This window comes from Athene noctua, chromosome 15 (assembly GCF_965140245.1).
Source record: "Athene noctua chromosome 15, bAthNoc1.hap1.1, whole genome shotgun sequence".
In the NCBI taxonomy this organism is placed as follows: domain Eukaryota; kingdom Metazoa; phylum Chordata; class Aves; order Strigiformes; family Strigidae; genus Athene; species Athene noctua.
The window spans coordinates 11715457-11729140 of record NC_134051.1 but is presented as its reverse complement, the minus strand read 5'-3'; the positions used below and the strand labels follow the sequence as shown (position 1 = coordinate 11729140).

The 13684-nt window shown below is 36.8% G+C and overlaps 2 protein-coding genes across 6 annotated transcripts in view; one reads left to right on the top strand and one right to left on the bottom strand.

Annotated features, from left to right (window-relative positions):
• The window catches only part of LYRM1 (LYR motif containing 1), a 28271-nt gene extending 22242 nt beyond the window's left edge, over nucleotides 1–6029 (top strand). For 2 of the 5 annotated variants that reach the window (XM_074919654.1, XM_074919648.1), the window contains one exon: nucleotides 5786–6029. The gene's annotated coding sequence lies outside the window, so the exon portion shown is untranslated. Of the gene's footprint in view, nucleotides 1–5613; nucleotides 5633–5785 lie in introns of those variants that run through there. The other 3 variants (XM_074919649.1, XM_074919651.1, XM_074919653.1) reach the window with 3 other exon arrangements.
• DNAH3 (dynein axonemal heavy chain 3) overlaps nucleotides 1–13684 on the bottom strand; it is a 64083-nt gene that overhangs the window by 6971 nt on the left and 43428 nt on the right. Inside the window, exons 44-56 of the mRNA XM_074919647.1 lie at nucleotides 13471–13594; nucleotides 13222–13378; nucleotides 12147–12290; nucleotides 10894–11560; nucleotides 10626–10791; nucleotides 10112–10328; nucleotides 8967–9149; nucleotides 7868–8066; nucleotides 4834–6975; nucleotides 3742–3967; nucleotides 3172–3416; nucleotides 1652–1768; nucleotides 424–578 (exon numbers count right to left, since the gene is read on the bottom strand). Coding sequence (XP_074775748.1) covers nucleotides 424–578; nucleotides 1652–1768; nucleotides 3172–3416; nucleotides 3742–3967; nucleotides 4834–6975; nucleotides 7868–8066; nucleotides 8967–9149; nucleotides 10112–10328; nucleotides 10626–10791; nucleotides 10894–11560; nucleotides 12147–12290; nucleotides 13222–13378; nucleotides 13471–13594 — 4742 coding nt within the window. The remainder of the gene's footprint in view (nucleotides 1–423; nucleotides 579–1651; nucleotides 1769–3171; nucleotides 3417–3741; nucleotides 3968–4833; nucleotides 6976–7867; nucleotides 8067–8966; nucleotides 9150–10111; nucleotides 10329–10625; nucleotides 10792–10893; nucleotides 11561–12146; nucleotides 12291–13221; nucleotides 13379–13470; nucleotides 13595–13684) is intronic.

Genomic DNA, 13684 nt, shown 5'->3' with positions numbered 1-13684 from the left:
TGTGCCATTCCACCTCCTCATCCTGATCACTGCTTTCACGGCAAAAGTGGTTTGCAAGAGGGTGCAGAAGTACCCTGTAAATTCCTGAAGCCTGACTCCTGTTGGCTTTCTACAACTCGACTGGAAACCCACACGGGGGTTTTGCTCTTGCACTTTTGATGCTCTTGCATTGATGATGCTCTTGCACTGGTGATGCTCTTTGCATCAACAAATATCAGAGTATTGGATCATCACACCATCACACCTTGGGTGTGTAAGATTTTAAGCACCAGATGCATATTTCATACATAAGATATATTCTGGCACAGCTTTGTGATCTTACGTATTTTACTTTCTATTTGTTGTACTCAGCATATCAAAGTACTGTGTAGATAAGGTTTTTCCCAATAACTCAGAGAGAATTTACATCTGTTATCTTCTCACCTCATATGGACCATGTGGTGGTATGTAGTAGTCACCTCCAGCTGCAAGCATATACTCGTCCTGCTCTATATCCTTGTTGTAGACTATGGAAAGAAGGGACAGGAGAAGACGCCTGTCTTTATCATCTGTTACTCTACCTCCATAGTTACATTCCCCTGGGAAAGGACAAAGAAAACCAGGATGAAAAATTGAAAGTTAATGAACAAATAAAAATTATTTTGCGATAAAGTACAGCTCCAATAAGTTGAAGTTCCAAAGCTCCAGATCTTCAAAAGTTTTTAGGTCCTATGCTTGGATTGATTCAATGGAAATCAGCCACTTTAACACCTTTGGAACTATGGGCCAAATTTGTGTGTCTTCATGATGAAAGGTTTAAGGAACACTATGAGATTGTATGTGAAACTGCTACTCATGCCACAGTAAATAATCTTGTATTTTAAAAAACAGCTGTTTTGCTTGAAATTCTCATGAGGTTTTTTTAGAACTGTCAAAATCTGAACAGTACTATATAGCTGATCCTTGTCTTGTTCCTTTCATGCATACTTAACCTGATTATGTATGTATACAGTAGAAAACAAGGGATCACAAATACTCAGTAACCCTCTGCAGAAGGGGTTGGAGAGACTTAAGTAAAGGGCAGTCAATGAGGGGAAGTTTACACTGATATAAAGTAGAGAAAACAGCTAAAAGCTCAGTTATTACTTTAACCCTGACTCCTAAAATTCTTTTTCATAAAGCTATTCATAATATTAGAAAAAATCAGGAATAATCTTTATAAGATTGATGAAGAAGGTGCCAAGAAGTAGCTGTCTTTCTGGAGAAAGAGAACTGAATAGCCACAGCAACCAAGTTGTTCACACAGGTCAGCATCTCCTGCTGTGATAATACTGATGAGTATTATCACATTCTCTGGTGAACTGCCAATGCTTACTGTGTCAGGGTCATACTGATCAGCTAAGGTGAAACAGAGGCCACTGATGTTTTCATTTGACATACATGAAACAAAGACCAGGAGGTTTGCTGGACCATTAGTGATTCTTCTAGCTATACATGAGCCAAGACAGCAGTGACACCTGAGGGTCTTGGGATCCAGCTTGTCTGTATGTGGAAGGCCAAGAAAGTAAACCTGAATGGAATCCACTCAGTTTGTCAAGAACTCATCAGTTTATCACTGTACCAGCTGAAAGTGCCTAGCAAAGTCAATACATGTTGGTCATAACGCTTGTACCTGTTAGATATGTCAGAGCTTCAAATGGGATTTCTTCATATTCATTCAGAAACATCTGGATCTGTTGCATACTGATTCTGAGGTCAGATTCGTTGAACTCATATGGAATATTCCAACCTGTTCAATTTGGAAAAGATACAAGGCAATGGTGCACTGTACTGATATGATAACCACACTCAGAAAATGATGGTATTGGCACTGTACTGCTGCTACAGAGCTGAAGATAACAGCTGCCAGACAGTACCTAGAAGCAGCCCTGGCATTTACCAGGGACAATATGACACTGTAACAATATTGTATCCTAAGGCACTATTACCATCATTCTATATAATTAAAACATAAGCATCACACACTCCTAAACTATTATATTTTATCTTAAGTAGAACACAGACCTGCTCGGTACTCTCAGCTCATCTGTTGCTATCTGGAGACGATGAGAACAAGAGTTTTAATTGATTGTTTGATTTTAATTTGTAATGAGTCTGCCCATCAGTTAATGTTATGTTAAATGTTTAACATTTAAATAATGTTAAATATGACATTTAGAGTAATGGTACAATAAAAAAACCCCACACAGAAGCATACTCCATATAAGAGAATCCTTCAGAAAACCTATATACTTAGCACAAACCAAAAAATAGGGCTATTGCTGCAACTATCATTCTTCCCCGAGACAGCTGGGGGGAAGGAGTAGATATTGCTTTTGAAAATTACCTCTTTGTCCCTTACAAAAATTATATTTTTACTTTAAAGCAATAAACATCTTCATACTGTCAGTCTAGTGTTTATTTAAACAGCTGCCTATTAAAATGAGGACAGTGGCTTTCAGTAAAAATATAACATTTCATAATAGTAACCCATTATGACAGTCAGTCAGAATGGAAGGCTGAGAACTTCACGTACACCAGTGAAGAGGGTAAGCTTTATATAGTTACAAACATGGAATCTATAATTCCATATATTTCTACATAAAATGTAGAAATTCTATATAGTTTTCTAAACATTTCAAGATTATAGCAAAAGCTGAAGCACAAATCTTACTAATACATATCTTTTCATTGCTGTGTTATGAACAACACACTGCAGCTACATAAATTTGTTTCATACCAAGTAAACATATGCACTAGTTTTGATAAAAGGAAGTATACACATAAGTAACAAAAGTAGAATTGAAGAAGACACATCTTTAATTATGAAAATTTAAAACAGAACTGGATTTGATGGTAAGAACCACAGTAATAAGTTAATAATTTAGTAAGCTATAATTTAATGTAACTACTGTATAATATATTTACTTGGAAAACTAGTACTTTCTAATTCTCCCCCAGGGTAACATTTTTAGTAGCTTTGCCTGAATAACAGCTGCAAATGACAGCTTTTATATTTTATTATGTTCTGTGCAATATAGATTGCACTCTTGTAATATTGCTAGCAACTGCCTTTTTACAGGAAGGCTCCAATAATGCGTTTCAAAACTACTAATCTTTTTGAAACAACCTGCAAAATAATCTAAACCTTACCCAGTGGGCCAAAGTTTCTCCTTTCCTGCACAACAGCATGGAAAAAGCAAAGGCCAAACATCAGTTTTTGCCACATTTCTGGCTTTTGGCAACTGCTAAAGAACACAGGGTCGGAGATGGGGTCATTAAGGTATGATCGAAGAAGATTCACTCTAACTCCTTTTGGAGGCTCATTCGTCATTTTGATGCCATTCTGGAGGATACTAACAGGAAACTTTTCTGATGGATAACTAGTTAACCACAACCTGAAAAGAATTTTAAAAAGCAATTTATCAAAAAAAAATCAATATTGACAAATCCTCAATATTGATCTGCAGAAGACTAAGTTTTATTATTTGCTTAACTATAATGATAACATCTAAATTTGTTCTAAAATACAGTATAAAGTAGATTATATTGGACAGGTAAAAAAGATGACATTCTAATTAGGCCTCTTTATCTTATCACTACACACAAATGATATGTTATACTTAGTTGTTCACACAAGAGAAGTTTTGTTTCTTTTTCCTAGTATCTTCAGCTAGCAAGAAAAAAACCCATTAAAAAAAAGCAAAATATTAAAACTCCTACCTGAATTTATCATTGGTATTCTCAGGCACTATAACTTCCTCACAGATTTTTTCCAAAGCAGGCATCCAGCTAGCTGCAAGATGGCAGTTTTGTAACACTACCCAGGTTCCATCAGTAATAGCTTGAGAAATCATTTTTGCTGCTATTGGGCCCTGGCCCTGTCCAAGTGAAATAGTTTGAATGCTTGTGCCTCCCATGCCAACACCATCCGCAAATTTTAGCAAACCTATGATGGCAAATTTCACACAAAGTCTATTAGAAAGTAGATCTGTGTTATATTGATCATTTTTATAATGCAAAAAGTAATTAAAGGGGCAAAAGTCAACAAATATTTTACACAAAAATCCAAACACCTGAACAACTCAGCAGAACTATCAAATGCTCTATTAGTCACTGTGTTTGAGGCATATGCTAAAATTTAGGTCTATAAAGTAATACTAAAAAAAAAATCCAAAACCAAACCCCAAAACTAGCCAGGTTAAATGCCTGTCTCCTTTAGCCCTGAATGCTCATTTCCAGCCTGCACTACAGTTCTCTACTCTCTCTGTTGCATGGGTACAATTGTTTATGGGGGTTGAACTGTAAATTGGATCTTGAGATCTGGTTAAAAATAACCCTCCAGCTTTGCCATCAAAACCAGCACCTCCTGGAAATACATCCTTACAGTATGGCTCCATATTATAATTCTTTTGGCAGAAAACCAGGTTTAAAAATAATCTGGGTGGTTATTTTTTAAAGGACATTTAACAGATGTGTTTATAAGTGTGGTCATATACACTATTTTATTAGTAACTGAGAGGGAGGAAACTTTCTGGGGGAGGAGTTGCAACAAAGACCAGGGCAAGTCCCAAACACCCACTGAAAGAACTGTAATGCAAGCATAAATTATGAACTGGTCTGGAAGTTACAAGCTGTTAGATCCCTAAATTGCTGCTCAGAGGCCTAGACATTTCATCATCACTATATTCATTCCACCCTCTGTACTTTAAAGACACTTTAAGATCAGATGAAGGGGCCTACGCTATTATCAGTTTAGTCACACTCAGTGACATTTAACCAGATAAAAAAAGACTTTTTTAATACCAATCTCACCTGCCATAGGATCAGCACCGGGTGATAATACAAAAATCATAGGGGCACAACAAGTTGAATCACTGTAACTTCTTCCAAGATCAAAAGTAGGTGGTTCAATAAATGTTCTTCCCATATTTTCCACAATGAAGTCCTGCACTGCTGGAATAATTTTGTCAGGTCTCAAACATCTGAGAATAACCATGCGATCTAACCCCATCAGTGTGCTCCATGCATCTGGGAAGGCTTCTTCATGGGGTTTCACAGAGTCATATATTAGTTTCCACTTTGAAAAATTCTCTTTTACATGTTCCCTTAGTCCCTGGAGGTTTGTCAGACTAGATGCACGTACAAGCTCACCCCAGGATTTGTCAGATAGCCAATCTGGAGCTGGATTGGGGTAAGGATTATCAAGAGCAATACCTCCTGTCAGTAGGAAACGCCAAACCTCATCATCTATTTGGTCTTTTCCCTTCATAATGCCTACTGTCAGAAGGAAGGAGAATAACAGCTTATCCTTTTCGAACAGTGAACGACAGACATTATTATAGATGCTTATTGTGAAATGCTCAGTTATATTTTTAATTCTCTCCTCTAGATCTTCACTCTTTTTGCTTTTAGCAATAGATTGAACATACAAGTTAATGAACCAAATCAGTGAATACTGGTACATGGGGTCAATGTTTGCCAGATCAGAAATGCAGAAGAAGACAACAGCTGAATGAATAGCAACTGGCTTATACCCCAATCGAGTAGAATCTATTTGCATTTCAGTTACAGAGGAAATTTTCTGTTTTTCAGAGATTTCTTCAGATAACTCTTTGGATGAAGACAAAATATTAATTGCTGTTTCATCTTCTAAGATGTTTCCTTCTGAATTGGAAAGGATCTCCAGGATTTTATCTTCTATTTCCTGTAGTTGTTTCTTGTTGGCTGCACTTTCTATAATCAGTTCATTTTTCTTTTCTTCTAGCTCAGGCTTTTCCTTTGCAGCTACAATTCCAAGAAGTTGATCCTGAAGACCCAAAGGTGTAATCATGAAGTTGAGTAGACAAACTTTCACAGCTACTTCAGGAAGATAATGAGGATTTCTTAAGTGGGTTGTTATGTAAAACCTGAAATCTCTTGAATATTCAATTATATTTTCCCCTAATTTCATGTATTCTGCTCCTTGTTGTTTGAATGTTAACTTTAATAAAATGGGTTCTATGAAAGCATCTAGTTCTTCACCAATATTTTCTAACAAGACTGGTGTTCCAAGCTGAATAGCATTTTCTAATGTCCTCACATAATGTGTGTCAGATAATTTGATAACTGACAGCCTGTTAGTTTTCTCCATATTTTTTACCCACTTATTAGCCTGCCTTTGAGGATCTATCATTAAAGCCCATCTTCTTGAGTTAGAAACAATTATGCCATTGTCAATGGAAAAAGAATCAGCTGGCAATCCAGCAATCTGCCACGCACGGATTTTGACTGGATCCCCTAACGTATTACTCAAGCTGAAGTCACCGGAGCACGGTATGTTCTTTGCGTTGCACAGGACCTGCCATTGCTTTTGACATTTTTGGCGGTAATTGACAGTAAAGGCTCCCAGATAAGCCACAGTTCCTGATGATAATAACACGTCTCCTATAAGGGCTGTGTACCGAATTCCTAATAATCGTGCAGCTTCTGTCCACCTATCCTTCTCTCCACCAAGACCACTAATTAGCTGTTCAGCTCTCATAAGCTTCTGTGAACAGAGTTCAATATTATTTTCTAATTGTCTCTTCCGGTCATTCATATTGTCAAACTCATCATTCAAAGCTTGAAGGCGATCAACTACCTCCTTAAGTTCTGCTTGTTTTGTTTTTAGCTTCTGCATTTGAACGTCCAGTAATTCTTCTGCAGCTCTCAAACGTTCACGCTTTGGGGCAACCACTTTTGCAACACGGTCATATACCTCCATGGCACGCACCCACTTGCATAGTCCTTCACAGGCAGAGGAGACAGTTTTTATGACAGCTGGCTGAAAATCTGGATGATCAATAAACCTCTCTCTAATTCTCTTCATTACAGCAGGAGGAATATTATCTTTGTCATACGTCTTTAAGCTCTCGAGAAATTTCAGATCTCCAAGAATTTTTCTAGATGGCCCCCAGTAGTCTTCCAGCATTTTACCTATATTGCAAATAATACTAAAATCAGTCTTAAAACATGCATGTTCGAGCTGAAAAAATACTTGAAACATAATATCAAGGATTAACATCAATTATTTTGCAACATAATTTTACTATGCAACCACTGTTAACTAGCTTGGGACAGTCATTACCTAAAGAAATTAAGATAGGAACTTCAGCATCACTAACTTAAGTCATGTTTATTAATGACATATTAATTCTAAATCAACCAAGCAAAATAAGGGAAACAAATGAATATACAGTCTTTCTTAGCATAGTTTATTAGATAAACCAGTAACTACGTGGAAGCATTCCTTCCTAATCTAGATAAGACAGTTTTGGATGAAAGACATTTATCGAATTCTTATTTTCAATTATGAAAGGTTGAACTGTGGGAAAAGTGAAAGAAAAAGGTCTCTTTCCTACCTCACAGATCCTGTGCAATCCCGCAATAACAACTTAACCCACACTGAAAGAGCTTGTTAAAGTAATCACCTATGGCAGGGGTATAGCTAGAATTCTGTCTCCCAGATAGAGTTTGGTAGCAGGGATTAGAAAGGAAAATACAGATGAATGGTGCACAGCACATCTCCAGCTCCCAGTGTTCCTCATGGCAATGCAACTGTCAAGATTGGTTCAAAGCAAGTTGAAGAGATGACTTTGTGCTGGTGACTGGTATCATGTTAACAAAGCTTATGCAAGAGTGTCAAGCAAGTGCAGTATGCTACAATGGCAAAAGCAGCTCTTAGCTATTCAGGGTAGTTATAAGTCATTGCTAGAAAAATGCACTTTTAGTGCACACAGCTGCATTCACACCAGAAGCACTTCACCAGCACAACACAGCAGTACCCCAAGTATTCCTAGGGCAGGGATAACAAATACTGTATCATTACCACTGCCACTTGGGTCAGGCTTTCTCTCTGGTTTAGTTCCCTTCATGACACAGATACTCTCCATGACGAGCTTAACAGGACCAGGTGGATTCTGCATGGATTTCACAAGAGAGATGTCTGAAGGATTCAGGGTATCAAGAGCTGCAAGTGCTGCTTCCAAAGCTGGCATGGCCTCAGCAAGGTCTCCTTCACATTCATCCTGTTAAGACATTGGGCAGAAGCCTGTAAACCTTCATACATTACAAGGTCTGCAACCTGATTACCACACTCCAGCACCTTCCAGAGAACCTCCTCTGCTTATAAGTACCTAATAAAAAGACTCTTCACAGCATTGTGTTTCTTGGAGAGAAAACTACTTTCACAATTTGTCTGCACAGTTTAAAGAAGGAAGGTTTGTAGAGAAATTAGTAACTTCCATAAGCTGAACTGATAGCTGAAAAAGCCAGACAAGCTTTCAAGATCAAAGTCTCTCTAGTCTGACAAGGAGAATTAAAATACAGGTTAGGTACAGTTGTTCTTAGTTAAATCTTACAGTGCTGATCGGGTAAAAATATATACCATGTAACTTAAATTCTTCTTCATGTACTCAGAGCCCAGTAATTATCTACCTTATTTATCACTGACATTTCCAACTAGTTACAAAAAAAATTATTGAGGAATCCTGCTGCTTCCCACGGGAAACTTTGTGTTACAGACATCTGGCTATGGCAATATCTCTTAGGTTATGCCTAATAGGGCTCTGTGCAGCACTCTGCCAAATTACCTCAGCTAACTCTAAACAAACTGTCTTTGGGCCTGGAAACAGTATAATCTCATTACTCAATCTGTTGAGAAAGAAAATATTTTATTACAGAAGTAAGAGCTATACAGTTTTGGGGATGTGAACTAGAAAGGGAAGCTATGCAGTACTGTGAGATACAGTCATAATCCAAACAGCCAAAATTTACCTTGTTTATATTAGGAACATCTCCTTCATCATCCCTTGCAACTGTTTTACTTTAAGAGCTTGGATCATCCCATTAACACATAATCACAGCTCCCATTTACTTGGAAAGACTTGGAACCCATCATGCTCCAGGATCAAGCCCTTGTACACTACCTTAATAGCTTTAGCAACAGCTGCTGCTTCATTAGCCTCTTTTTCATCTGCTGACACTAGTTCCTTCTTGGCATCTACTTCAGCTGTTTCCTTTTCAATTTGGAACATCATTTTCTCTGTTTCTGCAGAAGTTCGAATCAGTTCAGGCTGAAGGGCTGTCAGTTCTTTCTGCATCTCTGCAACCTGATGAACATAACAGGAAATCAAGAAATCTGTGTAAACATTGCATGCGTTTCACATCTTGATGTATTAGGAAGAAAGATTAGAAGACACTATATTAATACAATCTAAAAAGGGACACGATCTAAATAAATATTAAAATAGTTCTCTATCCTATTTTTACTAAGAGCTGTTTTATTCAACTGACTAGATTTTTTTAAAGGATTTTTTTTTAATCCATTGAATACTCTTGCTTTTTTATGATCCACTTAATTTCAATAATGAGAAATAAATTGATTAATTTTATTTTTTTTCCTGACAGTCAGCTTCAGTTTATGGAAACCCAAATAATCCTTTATTGCACAGGTGGAAAACAAAATCCAAAACAAATTTGGAAGAAAGCACAGAATTAGTGACAGCAATAGCTGCAAACTGTATGATGTTCTTCATCCAGCAAATATCTGGAAGACCCTTTACTTTGCATCTTGGAAGGATTAATCCCTGGATGACATGGGTTGAAAAAGGGGGTTATTTACCTGGAACCTGATCAACGTCCTACTGGGGATCTACTCAGGAATTAATGTTTATTATTGACCTACAACATTCTTCAACTTCTCCCCTATTTTGAAAAGGGTAATATGGACTAAGATGCACTACTACTGAGGCAGGGATTCTCCATATAAGGTTTTGAGAAAATAATTAAATTTGTAAGGTTTTTTCCTTTAACATTTAATGAGTACCATCAATTTCATTTAGCTTTCTATTAAGTGCTGTAATCCGAATTTGCATACCACAATTTCCTAAAATGGCTAAGCAGTAATCTAACTTCTCTTGCTGGCTTTCTATAGACAATTAACAATAGCATCATAAATATAGTGAAGAGGGAATTTAATAAGGTTTATTTTTATACGTTTTAATCAGTTTATACAAACCCCATACTAAAGTGTGCATATGGCACATATTCAGTGTTCTCATCTGGAACTTACTTGTGAAGATGCAAAGTCAAGTTTTTGAAGTCCCATAAGATAACGAGTTCTCATCCTGTCAACTTCTTGCCTTTTGCTATTCAGCAGAGTCTTAAAGGTAAGAATCAATTCTAGGTATGAAGTTGGTGTCACATAGTTGTGTCTTCGCAGTGTAGTAAAATAGCTGATGGAGAGCTCTCTCACACTTTCTTGGAAATATTTGCACATTGACACAACCCTAGAGAAAATTTTTCCATATTACCATGAAAATAGAATCTGTCTTTCTGTTAATTATGAGGAAATTAAGCTTATGAAATTATATTAATGTTAGTGAAGGCAGAATTGGTTTTTCCCCATTATAACAATTATTTTAGACTCCTTTCAAAGAGTGGCCTGATTTTCTTGCACTGAAATCCCAGAGTTGGCTTAGCTTTGTCCATTTATAAGGACAGTTTCCTGATCAAGTATGGTGGGGGTGTGAGGGAGAGGGAAACAAACATTTGCTTCATATGTTTCTCGACAGACAAACTCATACTCTTTTCTAATGTCATCTTCGAGTTCAACATCCTCTAAAAACTTGTTAGCAACCATTTCCAAAGCATCTGTAGGCCAGGTTTGGAACCAATCAATGGTGCAGCAGTTTATCAATGAAGGAAACATCCGCAATCGATTCCGAAATGTATCTCCAATAGGACTCATGGCTAGGAAAAAAAAAAAATCACGATTGTTACCTAAGTTTATTAGGAAGCAGAAAAAACTAAGCCTAAGAAAACATTTGAAGAAATAACACATTGTATACAGACCTAAGACAATATGCAAATTTTTCTTCACCCTTTCAGTAAAGAAATTGTACATAGCAAGGGGAGTGGCTTCAATTTTCCTGTGCTCCATCCCTGCTGAACTTTGCATTTTCTCAATAATTTCAGCTTTCTCATCTGTTGTGAAGATATTAGGCACATCAGCAGTATTTAAAAGCATGTTGATATCTTCTACAAATGCTTCATCCTTTATTTGATTATCACAGAACAAAAAGGACACATTCTTGTTACCAACACCTGCTTTCAGCATGACTTTTTTAACATCTTCTTTCCATTCACTGATTCCATAGGACTTTGTCATTTCAATTTGAAAGAGTTCAAAGGTATTTATGTGGGTTGCTAGCTTGGTAGCACTTTGTCGACCACTCCCGCCAACCCCCACCAACAACAGATGTCCATTATCCTGTTTCAATACCCTGCATATCCTTGAGATATGCTCAATAGCAAACTTGAACATGACTAAGGACATTGGTGCTTTGCTGATATTGTTGTACTCCTCAAGGTAGTATTCCATCACAGTTGTCAGTTGCTTTAAATCCGTGATTTCATCATAAACTTTTACATTACTGCCTGGCTTCAAATAGTCTCCAAAGAACAAGCTGCGAATATTATCATCAGAGATTTCTCCAGTAGGTGAGATATGACTCAGTACCTAGAGAAAAGAATCAACAGATAATACAAACTATTAGAGAATTATTTTCCTTAACGTCATAATCATTCTTATCTACATAGTAATAACACTGTGGGAAGCTGTTTTCCAGCTATTCTAGTTATTACTTCAGTCTGAAAAAAAACCCACAAAAAAACACCTAAATGGGGAATATGCTGTAGGTTGACATGCAAGTTTCCACATATGCATACTTCACAGAGAGATTTTGCTTTCAAATATAGGACAAATTCCCAAAAGACTTATCAGGAAAGTACCCACTACTTCCATTGGCTCATCCAGATATTAACTTAAGCAAAAGACCAGATAAATATTGGGTAAGACTTTTATTCCAGATAGTCCTCTGTACCAACACAGAATCCTTTTGGAGTTATGAATCATTCTGATGTGAAGTAATTTGTATTAACTTGACTAAGAAGACGTATAATACTCAATACTGAATTCCATACTTTTTAAATGCACTGATCAAAGTTATTCAAAATCTGTCTAATACTAATGTAATCTCAATGTCCAAGTATTTCTGAAAACACATCAGTCTCATTCTTGGTCCCAGCACATTACCCAAAAATACCTTATTAAAGCTCTGCTTGAAGATATTTGATGTTGTCTCTTGTACCATCTGAAAGAATACCTTCCTGTCCTCCTCCTCAACTAAGCGATCATAGAAAACTCGGTAGACCTCATGAATCCAAAGTCTGATCAGTTTATCTCCATCCTGAAAATGTAAATACAAGAAAATGAGTAAGCATAGCTCAGGCAGGATTTGTTTAAAAACAAAAGGCTAGAAATGTCCATCTGGACTCTGCTATATCTTGTACTAAACTCAGTGGGAATCTTTCAATTCCAAGCCATTCTCCACATGGCTCAGCATCTGCTAACTTAACTGGCTTCCTCACCTAGTTACCATCTTGTCCTTCCTGCCAATACAAACTTGGACTCTTATGTCAAAGCATTTTTCTCTACTGTATCAAATCTCCCCACCCTTCCAACATAAAGTAAAGAATAAATCTTTCAAAGATATGGCTCATGGGTTCTAAGCCAAGCCTTGCCCAAAACAGTTGCTGGCTAAAGCTGCCCCTGAATAGCTTGTAGCTGTTTTGTTCTGTTTCTGCACCAAAAACATCCCCCCAACAGAAATAAAACTTTTAATACTCCTTTAATCTGACATTTTACTGAAAATGGATTTTAAAAGTAGGATGAAAATCATATACACGTATCAGATTCATTTGTAGTCTGTGACAACAGGCAAACTCAAGGCTAAATTACTCTTGTTCACTGATGAGCTTGCTGTTTGTAAAAGAGAGATAATCAAGTTTTTTTCCCTACATTTGTTTCTTTTGTATATTTAGTTTGCAATTCAAGAGAAAGGACTGTCAGACTTGTACAGGCCTTAACAGGTGGGCCTTGGGCCTCTGGGCCCAACTGTAATACATGCAAATAATATTAACAAAAATGAGAGCTGTCTCCTTCAGAGTCAGACAGAAAACATATAGCAAAGTATTCAGGGACTATTCTGATTTTAAACCTTATAAATCTATTGAAATCACAGTTCATTTATTTTGAGATGTTTACTTACTGATATTATAAAAACAACTTAATTTTTCCATTGCTCTTTCTTACAGCAACATAATTAAACTACAACTTACTTGCAAATGAGTGTGTGGACAGAGCAGCACTCCTTTAATAACCCTGGAAAAATCCCGTAGATTAAAGACATAGTGGGATTTTGAAGGAGTTGGGAGAAAATTATCAACTGCCATTTTATAAATCACCATTGTTGCTTGAACCATTATCTTACCCAGCCTTAAGAAGGAAAAGAGATACAATTTTAACTTCTGCAGATAAATCACAGGAGAAAAGATGACAAAGGTGTTACAGGAAATATATCACATTACCTTAGAAACACAGGCTCAAAGCCTTTACTGAAGTGCCAATCAGCAATTGCAGTAAAAATTGTGGTTAATATGTCATCATCAAAAGAACGGATTGATACAATATTTAAGTGCCGGGTGAAGCGTCCTGTAATACACACGAAAAGATGCAGAACTATTTAGGAGTGTCCAAGTATTTTTCCACCTTTCAGCTAGCATATTCTAGGAGCATATTCTA